This window comes from Callionymus lyra, chromosome 13 (assembly GCF_982586985.1).
Source record: "Callionymus lyra chromosome 13, fCalLyr1.hap1.1, whole genome shotgun sequence".
Taxonomy (NCBI): Eukaryota; Metazoa; Chordata; class Actinopteri; order Syngnathiformes; family Callionymidae; genus Callionymus; species Callionymus lyra.
In genome coordinates this window covers 15205058-15232759 of record NC_141830.1, presented here as the reverse complement: position 1 = coordinate 15232759, position 27702 = coordinate 15205058, and the positions used below count along the sequence as shown (strand labels likewise).

General features: G+C 37.6%; 2 protein-coding genes across 2 annotated transcripts; both read left to right on the top strand.

Annotated features, from left to right (window-relative positions):
- The first annotated feature begins 9758 nt into the window (after positions 1-9758).
- kcnk13b (potassium channel, subfamily K, member 13b) lies at positions 9759-20794 on the top strand. The gene is made up of 4 exons (XM_087805573.1): positions 9759-10124; positions 10189-10572; positions 14110-14876; positions 20171-20794. Exons 2-4 carry the CDS (start codon positions 10233-10235, stop codon positions 20324-20326), a joined length of 1263 nt encoding a protein of 420 aa, XP_087661699.1. The 5' UTR covers positions 9759-10124; positions 10189-10232; the 3' UTR covers positions 20327-20794.
- A 2637-nt stretch (positions 20795-23431) lies between these two features.
- Positions 23432-27431, top strand: LOC148067517 (26S proteasome regulatory subunit 4). The gene is made up of 10 exons (XM_087805323.1): positions 23432-23521; positions 23659-23755; positions 24154-24278; positions 24384-24569; positions 24667-24795; positions 25731-25827; positions 25910-26099; positions 26353-26504; positions 26645-26799; positions 27143-27431. Exons 3-10 carry the CDS (start codon positions 24219-24221, stop codon positions 27275-27277), a joined length of 1104 nt encoding a protein of 367 aa, XP_087661449.1. The 5' UTR covers positions 23432-23521; positions 23659-23755; positions 24154-24218; the 3' UTR covers positions 27278-27431.
- The last annotated feature ends 271 nt before the right edge of the window (positions 27432-27702 follow it).

The window sequence follows — 27702 nt, the reverse complement described above, 5'->3', positions numbered from 1 at the left end:
TTATATTATATATTATTACATTAAGAATGGCGCCACCTACTGACCTCTAAACAACATGACACTGCTTCATGAAGCTTTATCAGCTCATCACTACTTGATACCCTCTGTGACCTGATCATGGAAGATCAATGTATAGATGGATGAATAATAAAAATCAACAAGAAATTAGGAAACAAGGCCACCCTTGTTTTTTTTACATTTTATGAATCGAAAATATAAACATTTAAGGATTATTTAAAATAAACATATTCATCATAAGAATAATATGTAATGAAGGAATCAAAATCTTCTATCACTGTGTGGCACTCTGCTGCAATGTTTATATATTAATCATTTTAAAAAAGAAAACAAAAATGTAAGTGTACATCAATTGTCAATTCTTTCATGTCTTTGACTATATGTATTTGTGTCTTTGACTTCGATTATTATTGTTTTAGTTTTTCCTGGCACCTGTTTTGTGAAATGAACATTAAGATAAGAAATACCTGTATTGCTAACGATTGTTGTGTGTTCTCCAAAACACCAACCAAGGACGTACAATCAGTGTATAATCACTTACGTCGCCTCCACTTCAAACGCTTCTGAGCCTTTCAACCTCTCCAGGCTCCACCAACCAATAAGACGTCTTCATTTTTACCCGACAAGATCTTACCCGGGCCGACGGTCAAGGTAGAAGCCTAAATATAGCAATGACACAGTAATACACTGAGATGTGCTCAGGTGGAATTAGATTCGGAATAATTGCTCTCGACTGAAACAGTTGGACAGTGACGCACATTTTAGGGCAATTATGAGCTTTCTTGACCAACAGAGAAGTTGTGTAAGCGTAACACATATGACCTGTTCAGGGAGGTAGTTAAATAAATCTGTTTCTCTGAATCTGGACAAAATATATATTTTTAAACGTCAATTATTATTGGCTTATTGTTAAAAACAGTCAGCCATCATGAAGCTTCACCTGGCTATAGTAGCCAGAATTCTTATTATGAAGGTCTCTCCGTGCTTCATGTCACCATGGTAACAGTATCAACCAGGTTCTGTAGGTCATGAAAAATTTGCTGCATATAGTCTTGTCTGACCAGTCTGTAATGGAAGTCTGTCACTCTAAAAATATACTGTAGTGTGTCTAATGTGCTGATGAAGCTTCACGAAACTGTGGCCTCGGCATGACCCTCTCTTCTGCAAAATATATCGCCTTAAACAACAATTCTTTTAACACCTCATCAGATAAAATAAGCATTATTTGAAGTTGACTGAAGCACTTCAACGCTATTAGAGGCGCTAGACGTCTTCTTCCTCTCATCGCTGAAGTTCTGTCGAGACGAAGGTCAAACGGTGTGAGTATTTTTCTATTTAACGCGGAAAGCGTTGTTTATTTTTCTCCAGGTTTAATTAACACGGCTTCACAGCAACACGTCTACACACCTCGACCTGCCGCTGACAACCAGCCCCTATGTTTCCAGGCAACACAGATGCCACCGTGTGATGCGGGGGCGCGAGCGAGGACAAGTGGTGACGGTGGATCAAGAGCGGCGAAGGCTAATTGTTTCCTTTTTGAAGATTCTTGAAGCCGTATTACGACCGTAGCTTTCTCCAACTGTGCACCCAACGGCGCCGCCTTGTTAATCACATGCAGTTTGGACAGAGACGGCGACACGGCTCCAAACTGATGAGTCACTACTGCTTATTTCAGATTTGATTCAACACCGGCCCCAACCCAAGTTCAAATAAAATAAAAAAATAAACAAATATAAAGTACAGTGTGGTTATTAATTGATATTATACTGTTTAAACTTTTTTAAAATTTAGTATTGTTTTTAAAACTAAATACTGTGGAATAAACAATTTCCCGAAGGATCAATAAAGTTTTATCTCTTTTACAGTCATTTCTAATTACTGAATATAATTAATTTTTAAATTGCATTCTTAATTTGTTCTCGTATTTCTCAAATACAGCCTGGATCAGGTGTTGCACAATACTCACTGTGAGACTATCATTCTCATATATAGTACGAGAATGCAGTGTCATAACTCAGATGGTACAGTGTTGGCCCATGGCCTGAAAGTCTCTCTTTGGACAAGATTTTGCCTCATAAAAGTCTCAGATTCATCCTATTTTATTCTCTTTAATTCTCATTCAAAGGTTATCAGACATCATTGAGATCAAGGGGATACAATTATGAGATCTCCTCTGTTTATCCTTCTTCTCTTCTGCCTTACTGGTGTCTTGTCTCTTTTTAGCTCATGTCTTGCTCCTAAGGGTCCCTTAAGAGCAAATGATCACAGAATGATAAGATTATGAGAATCTCAAATTGATCTGAAGAGATGAGATTGAACAACTGATGACAGCACATATTTCCTATGGGAAAGATTCTCTTTGCACGAATGCTCCTTCCCAGGTGCAAAACAAATAGACTCAAGGACTCATTCATTCCTCTGGCTATTAAATTCTGAGTTCGGGGGCAGGAGTGGAGTAAAAGTATAATGATGTTCTGTTCTATGTTAATCTTTGTATCTTTTGTCTTTATAATTTTTCTTTGATCTATGTTCTTTATCTTTAGACTTAGATTGTATCATCTTCTCCTTTCTCTTTATTTCTCTTTGTTCTTGTTCTTATTTTATTTTGATTTTTTTTATGAAAATGCTGTATTTGCTGTGGCTATTGGAAAAAAACAATTTCCCGAATGAGACCTCCTGAGGAATCAATAAAGTTCTACCTTACCTTACCTTACCTTAATAGATTTTTGTACACATTTGAAAAAGAGCTTTGGATATGTTGTGGAAAGTTCTGTGTGGGGAAAAAAGGTAACCAGAGTGGATCCATAGGGCCTCATGAAAAATCTTTAGTAAAGCACCCAATTAAAAAAAAAAAAAGGTGTGCTCTATTTTTCGTTTTGTTGGACCTTATGTATGTGGCCGGTAAGTGCAAAAGGAATTTACAAATTTGTGAAATTGTGATTTATTGCCCTGCCCTTATTTCTTATTTCAGGAGAAAAGTGAGACTCAAAGGGAAATCAATTCAACAATTAACTAACACACAAATACAACAATACAATGGACAGAAAATGGAAACAAAGTTATCAAAGAACAATGGGCCAATGTTACCAACACTGCAGAATGGACGATATGACACTATGGACTGGAACCCAGATGATTATGTAGCTTGTGTTGATTGCAGTCATTGAAAGTGACACAGAAGGGAAAAGCAGGGACAGGAAAGACAAAATCAAAAGCACACTTAACACCGGACATGGCAACATGTTTGTTTTTTTGCAACAATGTCCAATATTATTGTGTTTTCATAGTCATGGGAAAAGGGCAGGCTGGTGTCACATGCAGCCCCATGACTTGATGGTAGAATATATGAGTTTATGACTCTAGTTTCTCTCATTCCTCAATGAATTAGTCCCTTTTGTTAATATTTACTATCCCCCAAAATACATTGAAATAGAATTGAATGTGCGTTCATATCATAAGGTTTTAGGATTTATATTTAAATAACATGTAACAAAAAAAACAACAAATAAATAGTATACAAAAATATATACTGGATAAATGTACAACTCGCCCGTTTTTTAAACAGCTGTTGCTAAATCTTTCTGTTCTGCAGCGGAGGAGAGAGAACAGTCCATAAAGGCAGTGTGTGGGGTCGGACAGAATTCTTTGGGCCCTGTTCAGACAGCGTGTGTTTTTGCCACCACTGAATGTAACCGGTCCCAGAAGCAACATGCTCCTCCACATCTGCGTGTTGATCGTCTGTTGCAGCCTCTCTGAACATCTCCCATTCAGTGCATTCAAAACAGTCCTGCAGTGCAGATATAGCGCCCTTTGGCCAAACTCTGACCTTCTTTACAGCAGGTTTTTCTCAGGGGCTGGTTTGCTGGAATTAGCATAACAGAGAGATGGTCTCAGGAGCTGAGGGGGCGAGGGGCTGCTCTGAAGGCCTTCTTAATGTTGGTGTAGACCAAGTCCAGTGTGTTATTTCCTCTGGTAGCAGAATCCACATGTTGATGGAATTTAGGAAGCACAGGCTTCATATAGGCCTGGCTAAAATCCCCAGCAACAATGAAAACTCCTTCTGGATGTGTGGTTTGCATATCATTGATGGCACTATAGAGAGTACTTAGTGCTCGCTTGGTGTTAGCACTGGGTGTACACAACAACAACAATATCATGTGTCAATTAAAACATTTTTGGTGCCACTGAAGCGTGTGTGCGTCAATTCTAAATAGAAATTTGAAAAAAGATGGCTGGTTAACAGGTGGTTACTGTGGAATATATAGAAACTTACCTTTTTAGTAAATAGTATAAAGTTTTTGCAAAATGTTATTGTGATAATTTACGTTACAATAGTCGAGTAATTGTTACCAATACTGTGATTTTATAATAATGGGTTAATGAAGCTTCATGAAGCAGTGTCTAGTCTACGAGGTGCTGCTGTTTCCTGTTTAATATACTGTAGGATTGTGACAACAACCAATATTTCAGTACCAATTTGGTACCAGCTCACCAAAAAAATAAAGCGATAGTACCGGACAGACAGTATCAGTATCGGTCAGTTGACACTGACCAGGGGCAAGAGAGTCACAGACTTCAGCCAAGAGTCAAAACATATTTACTTTATATAAACAACAACACTGCATGAATGAATAAGGTGGAAGTTTATTTTTATTTATTTACACATTTATAAGATAATCTTTTTTTATCCCTGCTCATCAGCACTGTTTGAATGTAAATATTATATGTTGATTTTATAATTAATTTCATATTTATTATTTAAATGTTTTGTTTTATTATTGTACTGCTCAACACTGTTTGACTGTATAATAGTTGTTGGTATTTATTTGTGCATCTATCATGAAAAATAACCTTCACCATCGCCACTCTTTGAATGTGAAATAGTTGATGGTTTTCTGTATTTAATAAAGTTGTGTTTTTAAACGTAAAGACTTAATTTTCAATACAATAAATCTTTACTGGCATTGGTATGGTGACAACCCTTATCTATTGTTTTGAACAGCTATTTCTATTCCTGACACACATGAATCCTCATCAGCTAGAATTGACCTCTTGAGCGTTCATTATTCCCGAGACAACAGCTCCGTCATAGACGGTGGAGAAATACACATCATTATTGAATGTGTAGGCTGCTCTGCTGTATGGAATATTCTTCTTGAACGATGCATCCTAAATACATTTCTATCCCGAATAATAAACTGTTCCAAATCATGCTCAGAAAACACTCAAAAAGGAACTTACAAAAAAAAAGGATTTATTTAGGGACTATTGACCAGCCACTTCTGCCTGATTCATTCATGCTCTAAAAGTGTTGACAATTCAATTTTCTACGGAGCCACATGATACACTTTGACTGTCACAAGGGGCTGTTAAGCTGAAAAATAACTGCAAAACATGTAGATATGACCTCAAGTTATTAATAGATACAATAAATGTGTGTGTGCATGTGAGTGTATTATTTTATTATTTTCCTTAATAATGTATAATCATAAGTCATACATTTCGATAGGACTCTTATATAGGTTAAAGGGTGATACAGAAAAATAATGAAACTAATGTAAAATGACTATTAGAACCAGTAGAAACATATTTATATATACTATATCAAGGACGTACGTTTAAAAGCAAAACTTTATTAACTACAGAAAACCATCAACTATTTCATGCATTGTTGGATGCATCAGGGACAACAGCGTAGACGAGTACAGAAGTCTGATACGTGACTTTGTGGACTGGAGTAAGAGGAACCACTTGCAGCTGAACAAGGAGCTTCAAGGAGGTCTTGGACTTCGGGAGGTCCAGGACAAAGCCACGTCCAGTGTCCATCAGAGGCGACGAGGTGGAGATAGTTGACAACTATAAGTACATCGGCGTGTGGCTGGACAGTAAACTGGACTGGTCCTGCAACACAGACCATGTATATAATAAAGTTCAGAGTAAACTGTACTTTCTGAGGAGGCTTCATGATCATTTAACATCTGAAGGAAGCTCCTCTGCAAGTTCTACCAGTCTGTGGTGGCCAGTGTCTGGTTTTTTGCTGTGGTGTGTTGGGGTGGAAATGTGTCCAAGAGGAGTGTCAACAGGTTGAACAGGTTGATCAGAAAGGCTGGTTCTGTGGCATGAAGCTGGACTCACTGGTTACAGTTGCTGAGAGGAGATCATTGAACAAACTACTGTCTATCATGGATGATGACAGTCATCCTCTGAACACTGTCATCAGTGAGCAGAGAAGCAGATGGAGCACGAATGCTCCTTCCATGATGCAACACTAATAGACTCAAGGACTCATTCATTCCTCGGGCTATTAGATTGTAGAATTCTGAGTTCGGGGGCAGGAGTGGAGTGAAAGTATCTTGACATTGTGTTCTATGTTAATCTTTGTATCGTTTGTCTTTGTTATTTGTCTTTGTCTATGTTCTTTATCTTTAGACTTAGATTGTATCATCTTGTTCTTTGTTCTTGTTCTTATTTTAATTTTTATGAATAATCGTCTGTATTGCTGTGTTCTAATTGAAAAAAAAAACTATAAAGTTCTACCTAACCTAACCTAACCTAGTAGTTGAGGCAGTGAAAACGGGTTTTATTTATCCATCTATCTATCTATCTATCTATCTATGAGATATGAAATAACCAGTAGCCAATTGAATAAGCTTCTCTTTTGGGTATATATATTTGTAAATCTGACACAAAGGAGTCTCACCAACAATGAGGCGGTCAACACTGAGTCTGGTTCTGCTAAAGGTTTCTGCCTTCTAAAAAGACGTTTTTCCTCACAACTCATTGTTGATTCGCTTGGATCTGTTTTTTCTTTTCTCCAATAAATTTGTTATGATTTCATTGTTTATCTTTTTTCTGTCATCAAATGTGGCCCAGTTCTGATGGAGTTTGTATGCCCCCGAAGTAAGTAAGTAAGTAAGTAAGTAAGTAATATTTATTTATATAGCGCTTTTCGAGACCAGGGTCACAAAGCGCTTAAACAATCAAAACAATACTCAAAAAAAGTACATACTTTAACATCTATGTTAGGGTCACACACTCACCACGAAAATAATTTTCTATTATTATTGTAAGTCAGCGATAACATATGTTACAACACTGTCATCTTTATAGGTACCTATATCCCCATTAAAATTAATCTACTTTGGTTCAAGCAAACCATCCTAGAAATCTACAGGCTGGTGTGTCGGCCCTGTGACCCTGAATTATTCATCTCGAACCGCATTTCCGTGATGACATTTACACAACATTCGGGGGGGATAAGGCCTGGAACATGAATCCCTCATCAGACATCGTAAAGGTCAGATTGTATTGATCTCACCATTCCGATGAATATGCTCCACCAAAAATCGGAGTTCCAGGTCAATCAATACAAAACACTTTTATTTCTCGTTAGGCCAACAGCCCATCCAAATGTATGTAAGTTTCTTTTATGCCTTCGCTTTGTTTATAGGTAATTTAAACTCCCTCTTTTTAGATATTGATGTTTGAGATATTTTACGACTGGTAAGTCGAACTTTAATTACAGCGCGATAAAGGCTCTTCTGGTTTTATCTTCCTGGTAAGTTGAAAAGGTCTCTGTATTTCATATGAAAACATTGTCTCTGACCCACAGACTCTCCATGGGGGGCCGTCCAGACCCAGTCAAGTTGTGAAGAACATTGTTATACCTGGGAAAGCGCAGCGAGGGAGCCAGATGAGGCCATGTTAACCAGTGGACCTCATGGGATCAGAGTAAAACTATCTGATGTGCAATGTATATTATTACTCACAAAACACTTTTTTTGTGCGTTTTAAAATTTAAGAGATTTCCTAGTCCGTCAAAATAAATAGAAATAAAATACACTATAATTCTAACATTTTTATTTTTAAGATTTGTAAAAAATAATAATAACATACTATGTTTTAAGTATTGCCATCATTTTTACCCTCATTTTTTCATTTTAATAGTTTCTTAATTTGTCTAGAATAGGCGTGTCCAACATTAGAAAAGAGTGAGCTCCAGTCACTACATTCAAATGTACTCATGTTTTAGCCTATAACTCTAAAAAGGAACCAATTACTTTGACAATAATCACAACCCACGGTCGACATGAGGTTGAAAACGTTTGAAATGTGTGTAAACTTACCCTTTAAAAGTGGGTTTGTTTGATTATTTTACAAGTTGTTACTACTGTCAAGGAAATCATTTAATCACTGTGTTTATAATGTTTATTTAATCTATCTCAAAAATGAATTCTAAGTAAAAGGTGGATACACATGCCAAAGATTATTGCCTTCCAGGGGTGTTCTGAGTTCCATATGTATTTAAGCTCTCATCATTAATACAAAACTCTGCAGCGAGAATTCTGATCTGCTCTAGTAGAACTTTTTTTTTTAACTTATTATATTTATACTTTTATATACATTAATTATTATATGCAATATTTAAAACGTTATTTATTTATTAAGTTTATACTATATTGCACTATTTTTAACTTATTAATATTTATATTTAAACTTTTTATATATACATTCACTCTGCTGTGTTTTTTAACGGTTGCCAACAGGGCCGGGTCTAGACAGGCATGTATGAGGGGGCAGTTAAAATCTTGAGGGGGCATTGTGCCAGGCCCCCTCTTGCCCCTGCCTAGACCCGGCCCTGGTTGCCAAGTAACAAAATTTCGTTGCCAGTTTCACTATTGTGTTTTCTGTGCAATGAAAATAAAATAAAGTCTAAAGTCTAAAGTCTAAAACTCTGCACTGAGAATTCTGATCTGCTCTAGTAGAATAACTCACATTTCCCCAATCCTCTTCACTGGCTGCCAGTTCCTTTTAAAGTATATATTTTAACTGTGTATTGTTTTTTGATTGTTAAAGCGCTTTATGACCCTGGTCTAGAAAGGCGCTTTACAAATAACCTTTACTTTGAGCAATGCACTATTTAAAACATTATTTATTTGTTCTTTTCATATATATATTGCACTTTTTTTACTTATTTATATTTATACTTTTATATACATTAATTATATGCAATATTAAAAACAATTAATTATTCTGTTTATATTATTGCTCTATTTATAACTAATTCATATTTATATTTATACAATCCCCCTATGCTGGGTTTTTTAAACGGTTGACAAGCAACGACATTTCGTTGCCTCTTTTTCACTGCTGTGTTCTTCTGTGCAATGACAATAAAGAAATTCTAAAGTCTACTTACTTATTTACTTACTTACATACTTACTTACGTGGCTTGTATTTATTATAATAACACACATTCTAACACTAAATTTTGGTCACTCCAAATACCATATTATCACTGAAGAGATCACTGGAGATCACTGAACAAACTGCTGTCCATCATGTATGATGACAGTCATCCTCTGAACACTGTCATCAGTGATCAGAGAAGCAGAATGAGTGCACGAATGCTCCTTATGAATAGACTCAAGGACTCATTCATTCCTCGGACTATTTAATTGTTCAATTCTGAGTTCGGGGGCAGAAGTGGAGTAAAAGTATAATGATGTTCTATTCTATGTTAATCTTTTTATCCTTTGTCTTTGTTATTTTTCTTTGATCTATGTTCTTTATCTTTAGACTTAGATTGTATCATCTTGTTCTTTCTCTTTATGTTCTTGTTCTTATTTTATTTTGATTATTTTTTATGAAAAATTGCTGTATTTGCTAAAAAAAAATCCCGAAAGGAGACCTCCTGAGGGATCAATAAAGTTCTACCTAACCTAATTATAATCCACGGACTACCTTTAGTCCGTCATAAAGTGATAATATAAAATAATAACGCTTCCATGTATTTCGCTTTAAAGTGGAAAAGGTCCGACGGGTTAAAAAAAAAAAAAAAAAAAGGTTTTGTCATCAAACGCGAAATCCTTTAAAGGCATGAGGACATTATAAAACCTGAGTTTGATGAATTTTGAGAAGAAACAAAAAGGCAGTAAGTCTGGATTCATTTTCGTTTCTCGTGCGTAAAGGCGCGCCTGGGAGGAGACTGGAGCGGGCGGAGAGAGAGAGAGAGACGGAGCCTCTGCTCGCTCCAGCACGACTCCACAGGTGTCCAGTTCTCGCGCAGAATCACACCCACTGGCTGAAGGAACTGGACCCAAAAGGTGCAAAGATTTATTTTTTAACCTTCTAATACTCAAGTCCAACGTTTTCCACTTTTTTTCCCAGCTCAACATGTCGCAGATCCTCCAGAGCCGCTCGATCATCCTCACATGATGGCATCCAAGAGCGGCTGCTGCTGCGGTTCCGGTCCAATAAACGAGGATAATGCCAGGTTCGTGCTGCTGGCGATCTTCATCGTGGTCTACCTGGTGTGCGGAGCGGCGGTGTTCTCGGCGCTCGAGCGGCCCAAGGAGCGCGAGGCGAAGCAGCGCTGGGAGCTGAGGTTCGAGCGCTTCAGCCAGAAGTACAACGTGAGCACCCAGCAGATCCACAGCTTCCTGCGCAGCTACGAGGAGGCGAACGTGGCCGGGATCCGGGTGGACGCCATCAGACCCCGATGGGACTTCACCGGAGCGCTTTATTTCGTCGGAACCGTGGTGTCGACCATCGGTGAGAGGAAACTCACAAACTTTACATTTTTCTTTCATTTAAGCTTCTTTTTTTTAACATCACCAAAGTAAAGTACTTTCCACGCTCTCTCTCTCTCTCTCTCCAGAATATAAAGATGTATTGATTGTTGTTGAGTTCATCATACCTCTCATTTCTTCCTTCACTTCACACCAGCCATGTGACCAGGAATGATCGAGCATCCATGAAACATCTTTTAGCTGCTCATAGTGTCCATTGTGGTTGAAACCCCCTCTTTAGGTCAGTCAAGGGTTAGCAAAATCTCTTCTAACGAGTTTCATATTTAAGGATGTTTAAAATATGAACTTATACTAAAACAATTAAGTTTTATTTCTGCATGTTAAACACAAAAAACTAAAGATTTTTCTATATCTTTTGCTCTCCACCGTAGAGTGGTTTGCTTGTGGTCTGAGAAGTTGCTGGTTCAATCCCAGCCATAGATGAGATTGTGGCATTGTGTCCCTGAGCAAGACACTTTACCCCGATTGCTACTGATGGTTAAGAGCGCGTTGCGTTGCAGCCTACTCCCATCAGTGTGTGATTGTGTGTGTGAATGCGTTACTTAGTGTAAAGCGCTCTGGCTGATGAATAAGCATAGAAACGTACTATATAAGTTAAGAGCCATTTACCATTTATTTTTAAAAAGTAGATTAAACAAAAAACAACCATCCGGGATGTGTTGAAATACCGTAGGGCCATTTGGGTCCCTTGAACATATTTTATATGGCCTCCGTTAATTTGTAATATTTAACCAGAAAATGTTAAATAGACAACCTTTTTTAAAATGGTTACAAATAAATAAACGTCACACTATCTTTCTTATAAGACAAATTCCTTGTGTCAAATAATCACAACAAAGTTAAACATGAATGGAAGTTTTCGGTTTAATCTTTAAGTGGTTGATGATAGAGACACTTTATATTTTGAACTTATAATTGTTAAATCTCTTGGTATGGTGTGACTGTTAAAATTTGGCCCTAGCTCATTTTCACTTCATCAAATGTGGCCCTCTTTGAAAAAGGATGGACACCCCTGGTTTAAGATATTCTCATTATGTTTGACTTGTTATCCTAGTATTAAGTATTTCATATGAATATGTCAGTAGATTCTATTTATGTTAAACATTTTGTTGTGTAATTTGCCAGTGAAACATGATTAAAGTCCATCAAAGTTACAAATAATATTTTTTAATATTTTTTAAACACATTTTGTACAGTCGTATATTTGTGGACGCTCAATGGACACTGGACACATGGATTTATAGAATGACCGCTGTAATCATAACAACCTGACGTTGTCATAAAAATCAGCAAATTGTATCAAAAACATAATATTAAATTGTATTTATTCTGGTTATGTTTATTTAAGCGGTTGATTTCTTCTTCCTGCAGTATACTGCAAGCCTTTATAATGTTGTTGTAAGGGGCCATTATTAGATTGTGGTTTTTATTCCAAGGAAACAGTTAGTAAGAAGTGTGTGTGTGTGTGTGTGTGTGTGTGTGTGTGTGTGTGTGTGTGGTGGGTGGGGGACATGAGTTCCATTGAATCTTAAGTTAGTTTTATAAGTGCAATGTGACCCTGGTCTGTGAAAGGAGCTTTACAAATAAAACTTACTTCAAATTCAATCGGACTCATTTTGTCCTCACTGACACGCACCTGCACAGACAACAAAATTAATACAAATTAAAAAGCTTTATTGTACCTTATTAATATTTATCTTTCCTTATATTGACCACTGATATTTTCATGAAGAAGAAATCTAATAGTATAGTTACGATCCTGCCCGAGCCTTTCATGAAGAACTGGTGTATTTCTTAAAGGCATATGTAAACATTGAGTACGTGTGATTGTCCCTAGACCTGTGAGGACCATGCAGATGTTTTTTAATTACTATTTTTCGGAGCTTCTGAAAACCCTAAAAGCACGGAAACAGTCATGTATTACCCATTTTAGATGGTAAACACAATAAGAGTTGAATCCATTTAATGCAAGCATTTTTGTTTAGAATTACAACACAATGTGTGATGCCCGCTGTTGTTATTCAACGGTTTCGTCGCCAGCGTTCATTCAAAAATATAAAAAGCGAGAAGATTTAATGAACTCGGAGATAGCTTTACCGCACTGCAGACACGCCACTTTACATATATTTACATCAGACATTTTTGTGTTGTAAAAACAGAATGGATTATGAAGATGGTTTTGAAAAATAAAAGTGCGTAGGAGTCGCCGATGTCTGTTCAAATTAAATTGCTGGAGGGAATCAGGAGGATGAGATCTGTTCAATCAGTGATTTTCAATCTTCTCGAGGACTGTTCGAGTGAGGTCACATGATGCAGCTTAGAAGGAGCATGTTTTAAATACAAAGGCACAGCATGCAAAATGAACTCACTTCGGCTTATTTGCCTCTCAACAGGTTACAACAGCCAATTGTAACCTGAATAAAGTGGCAAAACCACATCATTTTCATTTAGAAAAGGAAGGAATGTTTTCATTATGTGCCACAATGAAATGTATGTGTATAATCTTCTGCAGGGTTGAATGATTTATCAACATTGATCTGTGAATAGAGAACTAGGAAATGTTGGTTGATGCCCGTTAGTCTTTTGTTGTAAATAATAAACATGCTTAAACAGTGGGATCGTTGTCGTCGTGTTACTGCAGCGTTTCGCCAAATTCAACATGATGTTTATGTTACAAAAGTTTTACCTTCCAGGTTTCGCTGCAAAAATGATCATTTAAAATAACATGAATATGTATTTCTACAATGTTAAAATCTTTTATTTATTTATATACTCTCACGAGTATATGAGAGTCATGCTGATTATAAGTCATAAAATTAACACTTAATCACAATATTTATGACTTTTAATCTTGCTATGTGAAAAAACTAAATCCTTTGTGTGATCCTAACATACAAATATTTTAAGCTCATTGTCAACCACCACCATAAACTTTGTCGTACGCTTAGATCTGACCTGAAAAAAAATCATCAACGGAATCTAAAATGCAATATATGCCGGAGAAATCATGTCTCTTTTTTACCTCTTTGGTTTCCCAATGTTTTCAGTTGTGTGCAAATAAATTGCCGTCAATTTTTCATCAGTAAAGAGCATTGTCTTCAATCATTACTTGTTCAATGTAGCATGTTGTAGAAAAAAACGTGTGTTTCACCATAGATGTGTTATATAGATGGTCTCGCAATATAGAGGGGATTTAGGCAAAGGACAAAATTCATCTTTACCATCCCATAATGTGCACAATGGTAAATCTCATCTAGCCAACAGAGTAACATTTTGTGAAAGCTTTTCTGCTTGACACCTTGGCTCCTGCAAGGGATTGATTGATGCCTACTACTGTATTGTCCATGTTCTTGTCTACACTAAAACATGCATCATGGAACCCTTTAAAAAACAGAGCTCCTGAAATATATGTTGCATAAAATGTCCAAAGACCCCAAATGTCGTGTTTAAAAGTTCTTGAACAATATGATTTTTATGATCGTATCTTTCTCCCTGGCAGGTTTTGGCATGACCACGCCTGCCACCGTCGCTGGGAAAGTGTTCCTGATGTTCTTTGGCCTCATCGGCTGTGCTGCGACCATTCTCTTCTTCAACCTTTTTCTGGAGCGAGTCATCACCATCATCGCCGTCGTGCTCAAATACTGCTGCAAACGGCACCAGAACCATGTCGCGCTTCCGCAAAACGGCGCGAAACTCAGTTCGAGAAGAGACGCCGCGGGACAGGGAGATCCCGCCGCTAACTGGAAGCCGTCCGTCTACTGTGTGCTGCTTATACTGGGAGTTGCTTCCATCCTGGTGTCCTGCTGTGCCTCCCTGATGTACTCGTCGTTTGAAGGATGGGGCTTCTTTGACTCGCTCTACTTCTGCTTTGTAGCTTTTAGCACCATAGGGTTCGGAGATATGGTCAGCAGCCAGCGGGTGGTCTACGAAGGCCAAGCCACGACAGCGTATCAAATCGGCAACTTCCTGTTCATCCTGACGGGGGTTTGTTGCATCTACTCGCTCTTCAACGTCATCTCCATCGTCATCAAGCAGTTCCTGAACTGTCTACTGCGGAGACTAAAGGCCCCCGGCCGCTGCTGCATACCCAGGAGGGGCCAACATTCCCACAGACATCCCCGTAGGAATGTGGTGGCCCCCGGTCGAGTGCGTACCCGAAGAGACCCGTCCATTGAGACGGACGGCATCAACGAGAGCGAGACCGAAACGGGTCGGAGGATGTCGGGGGAGATTGTATCCATGAGAGACTTTCTAGCAGCAAACAAGGTGGGAGACAAATTCTTCGAGAGCATCCATTGTCTGTGCTAGACTACCTTCAGAACAACATACTTTACTTTACGTTACTGTATACTCCGGACTACTATGTCTCTTACCAGGTTTCATTTTGGGGTCTTTGTACACACACCATATAATAATGTTGAAGAACAGTACCTATTAAGTATTACTCAATGTTCCCATAGTGCCTCACCGATACATGCTATGGCCCATAATGGTGCGGATTCGTAGCTTACAAAATAGATATAGATATTACTTCATTATTAAAACATTTTGATAGATTTATCAAGTCCTGTGTACATGATAAAATCCTTTCAAGGTCAGTAAGAACAACCGAAATTATTACGTAAGGCACACCAGTGCTGTGTCTCAAATCGTGCACTTATGTAAGTTCATTGCTTTAGTTCAAATTTGGAAAGACAGTAGTACCGTCTGAAATCAAACACTACAAACTTACCCAAAATCACTCGACCGTCTCTTCTTCTACTTCTTTTTGACACTGATTGCAACCAGCCGTAGGAACTCGACAGTGATTTTCGCCAATTGAAAGTTATTAAGTTGAGTTTCATTTTGTTATTACTGTTGGTAGAATGTTTTCTCAAGACATTTACGCCGGTATCTGCTGCAAAGAAGCGTTGTTTAGCGTCATTTACGTCACTAAGATGGCGCCCGTTGAGGGTGGAAAGCGTCCTTTGATCCACACTCAGTTTCCTGGCCATTTGAGTGCCTCAATTGAGTGCTCATTGCGCACTACATTTTGCACACTGCTCATCGGGACGCACTTTTGCACTCAAAATATTAAGTGTAAGTGCAGAAGTGCATGATTTGGGACACACCCCAGGTTATAAGGGGGACATTTTGATTTTTAAGATAATTTAAGTTGAGTTTAAGTGTGCCTTATAGAAAAATATTGTGATCACCAATACCTCAAATACCTCAGTACTGCTCACGTGTAACGTCCCCTTTGTAATGAAGCCTCAACATGAGACATTGTTCCAAAAAAACATAAATAATCTGTATTTTAAGCTTGTTTGGAACAGAAGCTAAAAGGCTAACAAGACAGGACACACAACTGTTAAACACCGCGCGAGCTGCCAGTGTCTACAGTCTATGTTGGGAGCTTTCATGAAATTTACAATTACTCTTGTTGGGCCTTAATGGGCCTTAAAAATACATTATAGACGAAGAAAATGAGCTTCGTTCGCGACCATCATACGGACATAAGTAACTCTAAAAAAGAAGAGATTACTCTGATCCCAACCCTTTGTCGGCATGAGGGTGAATAGAAAATGAGTTTCAATTTTGGATGATCCATCCCTTTAATGGCTACTGAAAAGTACCACATGAACATGAGGCTGGCAAGGTGCAGCGAAACTAGACCAGGATATTGAACAATGTTCCATTCTTAACACCTTTGGTAGCCATTTAGGGCATTTTGCCTGTTCCAACCAAGACACCTGCTGTCAATGGGGAGTTTTTTCTCAGATAAAGACACCTTGGTTTTCACTTTTTCTTCACTTACAAGTCTGGGACTGAAAATGACTTCTTACACTTCTCAAAATTGGCTTCTATTGCTAACATACAGGATTAGCTTTCAGCTTCAACTTCTTTTTCCAAGGGCTTTGTGACATGGACTCAACTTAAATTTCACATATATGTTCACCCCTGGCAGTGTGGAGATTTTTATATGCTGGTCTTTAATAAATACAATTGCTTTTCTATTTTGCAGAGACAAAGTTATTGTTGCTCGGAGGAGAGTACTGTCTTTGTATCCATAGAGACCAATTACTGTGGTTGTGTAATTTTAGGTAATCATGATTTAGACGCTTTGGGCTTGTGTAAACAATGTTATCATTCTTTTCTTTATCTCTTTATGTAAAAAAAAAATAAGCTTTTGCTTTAAGGGCAAACTTTTCGTTATTATCTTCATTATCTTGGATGGTCTTGAATATTCATTGAATCTTTTCAGAAGGCAAAGTGCACAGAAATCTTGAGAGATGAAGAAATAAAGTGCAGTTGCAGAGTCAAGGTTGACTTTAGCAGCTGGAGTGAAAGAGAGGCTTGAGTACATAAGTACGTAATGTTGGATGAGTGGTTTATAGGGTCTTTAGAGACAAAAACGAGAAGAAGAAGAGACCGATTAGTCATAATATGTCGGAGGAACAGAACATGTCGGACCAAAAGAGAGTTGAGGAGTTAACGGCCTGGTGAGGACGGAGGATCAGAACAAGCTAAAAGGAAGGAGGCTGACCTGAGAAAATGAGCATTATTCAGTTCCTCTATTTAGGCTGTGAAACATTTTCTTCTGATTTAAGCATAACTTCAATCCAGTGCATTTCACACAAAGGCCTCCAGTGGTCAATAAGACGTTTAAAGCATTATCAAATGAGCACAACATCAGCGCATCAGTGAAAATATCACCCGGACTACGAGTCGGTGTGGTTTCCATGACAACAATACACGCTTCGCACATCGAATGTTGGTAAAGTCATCACGAAAAACAAAACACGGAAGAACAACCACAGCCAGCGTTCAATCGGCAGCGATATCACATTGCACCCCAGACCACCCAAGAATGAGAACCATGTGGAGTCAATCCCTCCAGAGTTACATATTGACGATTTAAAGAAAGAAGTATAAAGAGATGTTGCATCACAGAGAGATAACTCGTGTGGCCAGAATAAATGTCTTTAGTGAGGAAACAACATCAGAGTCTTTTTAAACTTTACACAAAAAAAGAATAAGCATTAACCTCTTAAAGGCGCAACATTATTTAGGACTAAAAGTGGCGAACAAATCATATGACCACTATGAATCGCCCTAACTTTCTTATCGAAGTCCATCTTTTCTTAAAAAGTTCTTCTTGAAAATGGCTTTCGATAGTAAATCTGCAACAAACACAAGTACGCTATATTTCTGTTAGTTCAGCTAAAAACAAGTTTGTTGCTCTAGCTAGCTAGCACACTCTCTTACTAGCAAGTCAAAGGATAGGGATACTCTGGCTTCACCGTAACACCTGTTTACAATTACTCAACAATAAGAAATCGTGTAAACAATTATAACTGAAGTATGCATATGTTGACACTTTAAAATAGTGAACACAGTCACAATTGCAAACACTTATTTATGAAAAATTAGTAAGCTATTAATACTAGTCCTTTTTTTTTAACTTTAAAGGTATAATCAATAGGGAATTTCTTCTCTCATTGTACTTACACATAATAAGGGGTAAATAGAGATAAGCTAGTTTAATTTTAATTATGTCTTTATTTCCTGCTTATAATCAGTAATTAAGGTGTTGTTCAGCGTGAACTCCTTAATATCATATTATTAGGAGTAGGATATGGATAAGGTGTGAGTTTGTACTTTATAATAGTTAATAAGTGGTTAATCTCCTGTTAATACAGGTATAAATAAGTAGCTTATTAAAAGTTAATATGTGTTCCCCATTCTAAAGCGTTACCGTATCGAAGAGAATGTTGAAAATATCTTTGGTTATCACAGAGATTACAATAAAGGGATACGAAGTAGTATAGCTCATGATCACATGAGCAGTTTTTGTAGTTTAAATGTCAAGGTGGGCCACATAAATACTTTTCCCTGGAACAGTTTTGGTGATTCCTGTCCGGCCTTATGACAGACTCTGAGCCCAGGACCACTAAATCATGTTCCCAATTTATAGCCTTTTGGAATCACAATATCAGTTCTTATTAGGAATAAAGTGGATCATAATCAGATCTGTTACATGTTCATTTCTTGCAATCAGAATCAGAACGCTGTGTCCTCCACGTTTCGCTTGCTTAGCAACCATATTAAGAGAATAAGTGGATGATAATGATTTAATGAATAACATGTTGCGCTTCACGGAATTACTCTCGCTGAGCTTTGTTTTTTAATTTAGTCTATTGTAGTGTGTTATATTTTAGTCATAAATTATATTTTTGATCTAATATTTTTTCATATTCATTTTTAAACAACACAATACTAATATTTTAATGATGAGTTCAGGAAACAAATTTGGTGGAATTTTTAATCCCAGCTGTCTTGCTTATTGGTCTGGAAATTGGGCTGGCCATGGTAGGATCTTGCTCTGGTGGTCCTCCGTCCACAGCTTTCTTGACCGAGCTTGCACTGATCTGCTGAAAAAACAAATCCTCAGAGTTGGAAGAACATTGTCAAGAGCAGTTTTCTCCCAAGACAACTTTGTATGTGACTTGATTCATGCGTCCTTGGCAAAGACAAATCACTGTGTCCTGTACCTACTGTGAAATTTGGCAGAGGGTTTCTGATTGTCATGGGGTGCCGTGCTACTTTAATTCTTGCACCAGGAGTGGAATAAATTCACCCAGGAACAGTGTGAACAACTGGGGGGGAGCATGCCAAGAAGCATGAAAACGGTGATTAAAGATCGGACTCTTACTAACTTAAAACATTAGTATTGTGTTGTTTAAAAATGAATATCGACTAGGTTTATTTGCATTATTTGATTATTTGAGATATGAAAAAGTTTTCATCTTTTTTGTTATTTTGACAATTTGTCAGTTTTCTTCAAATAAATGTTCTGAATGACAATATTTTATATGTATATTGGGAGAACGTAGTTTAGTGAATAAAACTAACATGTTCTTTTTACTCAAAACACACACGTATAAATAGTCAAATTAGAGAAAGTAATACTTTTGCAGTGGTCTCTTTATTATTTCCAATGCTGTATGCATTTATATGTATTATAATCATCTCAATATTATGTGTTTATTCAGATTCATTTTCTGCTTCATTAAATGGGCTGGATTTCCTCCCTTGACTTGGAATGACTCTGTAAGAATAGAAAAGGTATAGAGTTGTACACTGTAGAGTGTATATCACACTTATTAATTAAACACACTTAATCAGAATCAGAATCAGAATCCTTTATTTGTCCCGCGAGGGGAAATTCAGTTTAAACAGCAGAGCAATATACAAACAAATAAAAACACCCAGAAATAAAATAATAAAATGAAAAAAATCTAAATAGAATAAAATTGAAATCTGCACCATATTATATATACAACATATTTACAAAAATAACAAGAAAGGTGCTGTTAAATCTTTATCTTGCTGTGTTCTTGTTGTGGAGTCTGATGGCAGCAGGGAGGAAGGACCTGCGGTACCTCTCCCTAACACACCTGGGATGGAGCATCCTACCATCCTAGCATCCTACCATCCTAATGGTGTTGTTTGTGTCAATTCATGGGAACATGATGTTCATAACACAATGTCTGTTCTTCTGTTCTGCTGTCTTCTAGGTGAACTTGGCAATCATGCAGAAGCAGCTCTCAGAGATGGCCGTCGGTCATCCTCGACCGTGCGGCTCCAGCTCCCATCAAAACGGGTTCTCGGGAGGAGTGGGAGCTCTTGGCATCATGAATAACCGCCTGGCAGAGACCAGTGTGGACAGATAGGCGAGAGAATCTTGATCCTCCTCAGGAGATACAAAGATGAGACAAATCCACTGCCTTTTCCCTCCACAGACATTATGACCTGAACTATTGTTTCAGTGGCTGCACTAGGACTGAGAAATCCGTCTCAACATAAACTCCACGTCAAGGACACGGATACATGAATGATGCATGATAGTTGTTCTGAGTCTCACAAGTGGAATCTGCTCTGCTGTATGTTCAGGCTCTAAGGACTGTTGCCATGGCAATGGAGGGGGGGGGGGAAGAGCCTTAATAGAAATTTCACTTCCAAGACTTCCACTCAATTTCACTTCCAAGACCTTGTTTATGTGTCAATTTGTAATAAATAACGTGAAGTAGTTTCTTTGTTACATCGTTCACCACATTCGTTCATTTGCGTTGTTTATGTCAAGTTAAAGCAGCCATGTTGTAGCATGACCAGTACATGATGATGATGTACCTACAATGACAATAAACGGACTCAACAAAAGATGCTTCCATTTCAGTGGCTCGTGCTCAATAACTAACTTAGTGTAACACAATGTATTACTTTTTACTGAAGGTGTAAATATTGACATGCTTGAGCCACACTGGGATACAGTTGAAATAAAAAAGATAACAATTATATTAAGGGTATATTTAATTACTCTCCCTTTTTCATTTGACCGTGTTGGATGCGAGTTATGAGGATTGAGAGAGAAACAAAACTGTGATATGGCTCTGGTTCTATTTTTTTTACAGAAATTATTGCATTTGCTCTGTTGTTCATTCATGTATTTATGTTTCAAATGAATACCCGTCGTTTAAAGCCATATATTATACAGGACAGAGTGACTTCTAGTGGGCACTGAAAATAAGGACACTCCTTCATGAAGCTTTATTGACTCATCACTTGATTATAGAGCGCCATCTAGTGGTCTTTGAATATGAAGACCCTTTAATTGAACCACCAATCAGCTGTTATATTAGCACTCCCATGGATAAGAAGTAAAAAATGATAAATAATGTATGTATTATGTAGGGCAGCACATCAATTATGAATAGTTATTTATCCGTATATGCAATATGTGGGCTATATGTCCATATGTTTGACCTATTTAGGGTGTCACCTGCCTCTGGCCCTAAGTCACTGGGACAGAATCCAAACTTACTGCAATATGGACGTAGCAGTGGAAATTATATAATATATTTAGTAGTCGAGAAAATGTTTTTCATTATCGGCTTCTAGTCTAGAGACAAGACAATTGGTTTCAACAAGGTGAGTAGAGTGGGTGGAAGTGTTGGATTCAATCTTTTGGAGATGCCACGGGAAAACAAATACTAGGAAGGCACCAAATGCGGTAAATAGATGTGGTTACAGAGGACATGATGAGTGAAAACATAAGTGGTTAAGGAGGCTGACTACTGTAGTAAGCCCCAATAGGAAATGCCCCCAAAAAAGATGTTCATACACACAACAAAACCACACTTAATCACATATAACATTACATATATTTTGATGAGGCTGTGAAAACCACCTGAGATGCTTTTACAAATGGGTTTAATAAACACTGTCAATACAGAGTCGTTTATAGATGCGCACTTTGTGTGTTCAAGTGCCTCCAGAGGACAAAAACAAATCAGTCTTTGTTTGTCTCTGAGTCACCAAACAGGGAGATTATGACATTGCAGTCCTCATTACTGATCCCACCTGAAGAGCACTCTTTTGAACATTTCAAAGTGATAGATTCAATGCTCCGGGGAAATTAATCAATTGTTTCGTTGCTCTATGAATTACTCTTTTGTCAATATTAACTGTTTATGTTCATGGATATGCATTTCTCATTCAAGGAGAGGTAGATTAAAGTGGCTCAAATTCTTTGATGAAGTAATTATATAGAATAATTGTCTGGTGTCTGTCTAGTTATTAATTACTAGTTTACTAGTTATGTAAATATGTTACATATCGCAAGTCACAAAGAAGGCAATTACCGGTAAATAGTCCCTGTGATTCAGAAGACAGCTGGTAGTTGACCTTTAACAGAGAGTTTTCATTAGAGCTACAGGGAATGTCGTCCTGACATATGGATCTCTGTAGCACTGTACAATATTGTTCTTATTCTATATATACAACATCCATTAAAATGTTCTTGTCTAATGTAAACCACTACACTCTGGAACTCCTGTTGTGTTATCAGTTTTATCTTGCCCTTTAAAGTATATACTTTATTGAATATTGTTTTGATTGTTAAAGCGCTTTGCGACCTTGGTCTAGAAAAACGCTATACAAATAAAAATTACTTACTTACTTACTTACTTACTCTGAATAAAGACAAAGATATCATTTTTATTCATGGGAATTTTTGAAATACTCTTTTTTATTCTATAACATGGTTGAGCAAAAGCAGCATGACGTTCGATTGGTGAATACATGTTTGTTTGTATTTATTAATAATAAACATATTCTTAATGTATTTTTTTAATCACTTTGCAGGAAATGCAAATCAAACTAAAGTATAAAATATAATAAAGATAATTTACCTATTTCTGATTATTAAAATTATTATCATTTATACATTTTATTTCAAATATCGGTTTATTTATAAACGTTGTTTTGCGTCGTGAGAAATCCTTTCGAGTCGCCGTACTTCTGACGTCACAACATAGCGACGAGCAACAATGGTAAGTGAGCAAGCAGTTTTCTCTTCGGCTGAGTTTTTATTGGAATACCTGGATTATTCGCAAGATAAAGCGTTGTAAACAGGCCAAATATTAATATTATATTTCATAAACGACGTCCGACATATTTCAGTTGTATATACGAAGAGGAGGCTGAGTTACAAAAATAGCTATCACTCTGAAGGCTAGCTCAGTTAGCTCTGCCGGCTAGCAGCGCTCTGTTTCATCGAGCCAATTCACACTAAATATTATTGGAAAAACAAAATATATAAAGGTTTCGTGTTCATTGTCAATTTGTCTGCTCTTTTATAATGTTCGTACGAGAAAGCAAACGAACCAATTTCGCCACGAATCATAGCGCTGTATCCATGTTTACGATGCTGTCATTGCTGAGCTAGTTTGCTACGTTAATTTCGATTTTGATCCGTTTAACGACTCTGCCCAGTTCATTTATCACTGGATTAACTTAGTTATGTATCTCTGTAGGGTCAAAGCCAAAGTGGAGGTCACGGTCCAGGGGGAGGCAAGAAGGATGACAAGGTGAGAATGACACAGCGTCTTTTTATTTGTTGTGGTCCAACTCTGTCGAGAATGTCTTTCTGTGTCTACATGTTCGGGAAATGCAGTTTTGCTCGAAATCCACAGTCAATAATCTGAATTTGTAATTTTGTTTTCAGGACAAAAAGAAGAAATATGAACCTCCAATTCCTACCAGAGTTGGCAAGAAAAAGAAGAAGACAAAGGGACCAGATGCTGCCAGCAAACTTCCATTGGGTAAGAACAATGTTGGAGGAGAAAATTTACCAACAAAAAAGTTTAATTTGATTCACAGTGGCTCTTGGACTTATAGCAATAGAGCAATGTACTTATTTTGAAGATAAATGTAGAACAGAAATATTAACATTAATCGAAATGTATTCAAGAATTACTCAATTATTGCCAAAGTAAATAATTGAGCCAACAATGAGCTGTGTTGCACTGTATACGGTTGACATGGCAATGAAGAAACCATTTATTGTAAAGCCTTTAAATGGTCTCATGCTGTTTTTAATCTTTCTCACATTCTTTGAACATGTTGACAGTCTTGTATTGTGTTGTTTTTGTGTCAAAATCTTTAAAAAACAAAATGTTGTACATGTTTCTTTTTTTTAAATGGCAATATTTTATTTCAGTTACTCCTCACACTCAATGCCGCCTAAAGCTGCTGAAACAGGAGCGGATCAAGGATTATCTATTGATGGAGGAGGAGTTTATTAGGAACCAGGAACAAATGAAACCCCTAGAAGAGAAACAGGAGGTCAGAAATGCACTATTATTATTGTTATTACTTGTGATCAGTTAGCAGTTTATGATATTTGTTCCCATCATGTCATGATAACTTGTGTTGTAAAAAACTTTATAGGAAGAGAGATCGAAGGTGGACGACTTGCGCGGAACCCCCATGTCCGTGGGTACTTTGGAAGAAATAATCGACGACAACCATGCCATCGTTTCCACCTCTGTGGGATCGGAGCACTATGTCAGCATCCTGTCTTTTGTGGATAAAGATCTGCTGGAGCCAGGGTGCTCCGTTTTGCTTAACCACAAGGTAATTTGGTCCATTCAAATATATTGACAAATATATCCTCAAACATTCTTTGGTTGAAGAAATACTCAAATTTAAAATAATTTTTTGTACCTCACAGGTTCACGCTGTGATCGGAGTGTTGATGGACGACACGGATCCACTTGTTACAGTGATGAAGGTGGAAAAGGCCCCTCAAGAAACGTATGCTGATATTGGTGGACTTGATAATCAGATTCAAGAAATAAAGGTACGGCAAAATGCATTATTGCAAGTATTCTGCTTTATACCAAAGAGATACATTTCATTGCTCTATGTAACGGTAAAGGCCCACGCAATTTAACTGCATTTTAGTCTAAAGTTAATCTTCAATTCGATTCAATTCTAAATCAAATTGGTTCCGCTACAATTACTTTCTGTTAAATGTGCCTTTACAGGCGCATGGTGTTCTGAACGACACAACATCAATTATTACCATGCACAACGGAAAAGGATTTTTTTTTTTTAAGGATCCTCTGATCCATGTGTAAGATATTCGATCTGATCTAGAAAATGTAGATCTATCTTTGCACTGTCGTCACATGCTCGCACCTGTTAAAGCAGTCAGAGTATGAGCAGTTCGAAATAACAACAAAGACTAGTATTAAATAAAGCAGTTAACTTTGCTAGACATTCTAAAGAGATGAGAGAAGCTTCCTGCCATATGTATGAAAGCATAAAAAATAATGGGTTTTATCTTCCTTCTTGTGTAAATGAAAAAAAAAGCTTTTTGATTTGAACATTTTTGTTCAATAAAGGTTTATCTTTATTCTACAAAAGTATTGTTTTTATTTATTTGTGTTCACCTAAATAGCCTGAAATGTGCAGCCTTGTTTGCACTGTTATTTTCGGTGTTCTCATAATGCTAGTAAACATTTCAACTACTAATTAAAAAAAAAAACTTCCATATGTAGTCATTTTTTCTCTTTATTGAAGCATGGCCAGTGTTGCCTCACAGTAGGGCAAGAACGTTTTTAGTTTTATCGTAAATCATGACATATCTTGTGTGGAATTTAGAACACATCCATTGAATTAGATTTTTGTTTAAATATAGACTTTGCTTTACATATAAAGTGCATCATAAACTATACTAGTTGTGAGGAGTGTTCTTAATGTATACATTTGTCATCTTTGTCTTTCTCGCAGGAGTCCGTTGAGTTGCCTCTGACACACCCAGAGTATTACGAAGAAATGGGCATCAAACCGCCTAAAGGTGTTATCCTCTATGGACCACCTGGCACAGGTAGATACTTTTCTTAAACGCTCTCCTTCTTTTACCGTTTCAAAACCTCACCTGAGATGGAACTTGATTAATTTCTCATCAGGGAAAACGCTGCTGGCCAAGGCCGTCGCTAATCAGACCTCTGCCACCTTCCTGCGAGTGGTGGGCTCTGAGTTGATTCAGAAGTACCTCGGAGATGGTCCCAAATTGGTCCGAGAGCTCTTCAGGGTCGCAGAGGAACATGCTCCGTCTATCGTCTTCATCGACGAGATCGACGCCATCGGCACCAAGAGGTACACGTGGATACTGATTGAAGGAGTGACTGCTTGAACAAGAATGACATTAAACTGCTTCCGCTATTCATATGGATATGATTGAGAAACTATAGATGGTCCTGCTGACTCTAACCATCAATGTACCCAAGAGCACATATTGACGGCTGACAGTGATTTTAATGAAGGAGCCGAGATCTCATTAAAAAAATTGAATGTCTAAATATTTCCTTGAGTCATTAATCAAATTCACATTCTGTCTTTGCCGTGTCAGGTATGACTCCAACTCGGGAGGCGAAAGGGAGATCCAGAGAACCATGTTGGAGCTTCTTAACCAGCTGGATGGTTTTGACTCGCGGGGAGACGTCAAAGTGATCATGGCCACAAATAGGATAGAGACACTGGATCCTGCTCTCATCAGACCCGGTGAGTCGAACTGTGATGAGATGCTTCTTATTTTATTAAAATAAACACAACTTATGTTTAGTAACTGAATTAATATTCCTTTTTTTTGTAAAGTAATGTGTGTTTTTAAAGATTTTTCTATCTTGTTTGACCGTCTACAGGAAGAATTGACCGCAAGATTGAGTTTCCACTGCCCGATGAGAAAACAAAGCGCAGGATCTTTCAGATTCACACGAGCAGGATGACAGTAGCTGATGATGTCACGCTTGATGACCTCATCCTGGCCAAGGACGACCTTTCAGGAGCTGATATTAAGGTGAAAATCAGACTTAAAAGGCATCCCCTTCCCTGACGTGTAATTTGACTGTATTTGAATAATGCATTTTTTGACTATTTAATGTCAATTCTTTACCCTACGTATTGAGTTGTTTTATACTGACCTCGTGTGGCCAGTGAAGGAAAAACATGTTGAAATGAAATCATCTTCCGTATTTGCTTATCAGAATTCACATAAAGATAACGGTCTGCTTATCGAATATTAAATGACTAAACGGGATTCAATGTTTCTTCATTTATTATCTTTCAATGACTGTTTTATTTATTTCATGTTACTATTTAAGATGTGAACTAACTTAAGTCTACAAACTATTTATTTTCAGGCGATCTGCACCGAAGCGGGCCTGATGGCTCTGCGCGAGCGTCGCATGAAAGTCACCAACGAAGACTTCAAGAAGTCCAAGGAGAACGTCCTGTACAAGAAGCAGGAGGGGACACCAGAGGGTCTCTACCTCTAACCCTTTCATCCCCCCACCTTTGTATGTCCTCGGTCATGTGAGGGAGTCGAGCTCTTCATCTCCCCATAGAGTTTTTGATATATTTCGTGCATGTCTGGGTTCCCCCTACATTCTTATCTGTTAAACATCATGAATAAATGATAAAACAATAGAACTGAGTTGCCTCATCTCTAAATGTACTTTTCTTATATTTGCTTATTTAATCTTCAATTGTTTTTTTGACCACTTGTGCGATTGACCTTGACCCTTCACTTCATGATGAGGCTTAATGTCATTCCAGCTTCATCACTGACTTGAGTGTGTTTTCAACATCAGCCTGCAGAGGCTGTGTAATGTCAGTGAACTAATGCTGCACCGGAGTGTAACTAATGCAAAGAAAAATAGTTTGCTTGTGATTTGTCGTTGGTGTCTTCTATTCAAAACAG

What these genes read in the sequence shown, in the direction of transcription:
- LOC148067517 (XM_087805323.1), top strand. Translation starts at nt 24,219, where the DNA reads ATGGAGGAGGAGTTTATTAGGAACCAGGAACAAATGAAACCCCTAGAA. An exon ending in CTATGGACCACCTGGCACAG is followed by an intron (nt 25,828 to 25,909) that starts GTAGATACTTTT and finishes ATTTCTCATCAG; the next exon opens with GGAAAACGCTGCTGGCCAAG. An exon ending in GACGCCATCGGCACCAAGAG is followed by an intron (nt 26,100 to 26,352) that starts GTACACGTGGAT and finishes TTGCCGTGTCAG; the next exon opens with GTATGACTCCAACTCGGGAG.
- kcnk13b (XM_087805573.1), top strand. Translation starts at nt 10,233, where the DNA reads ATGATGGCATCCAAGAGCGGCTGCTGCTGCGGTTCCGGTCCAATAAAC. An exon ending in AACCGTGGTGTCGACCATCG is followed by an intron (nt 10,573 to 14,109) that starts GTGAGAGGAAAC and finishes TCTCCCTGGCAG; the next exon opens with GTTTTGGCATGACCACGCCT. An exon ending in ACTTTCTAGCAGCAAACAAG is followed by an intron (nt 14,877 to 20,170) that starts GTGGGAGACAAA and finishes GCTGTCTTCTAG; the next exon opens with GTGAACTTGGCAATCATGCA.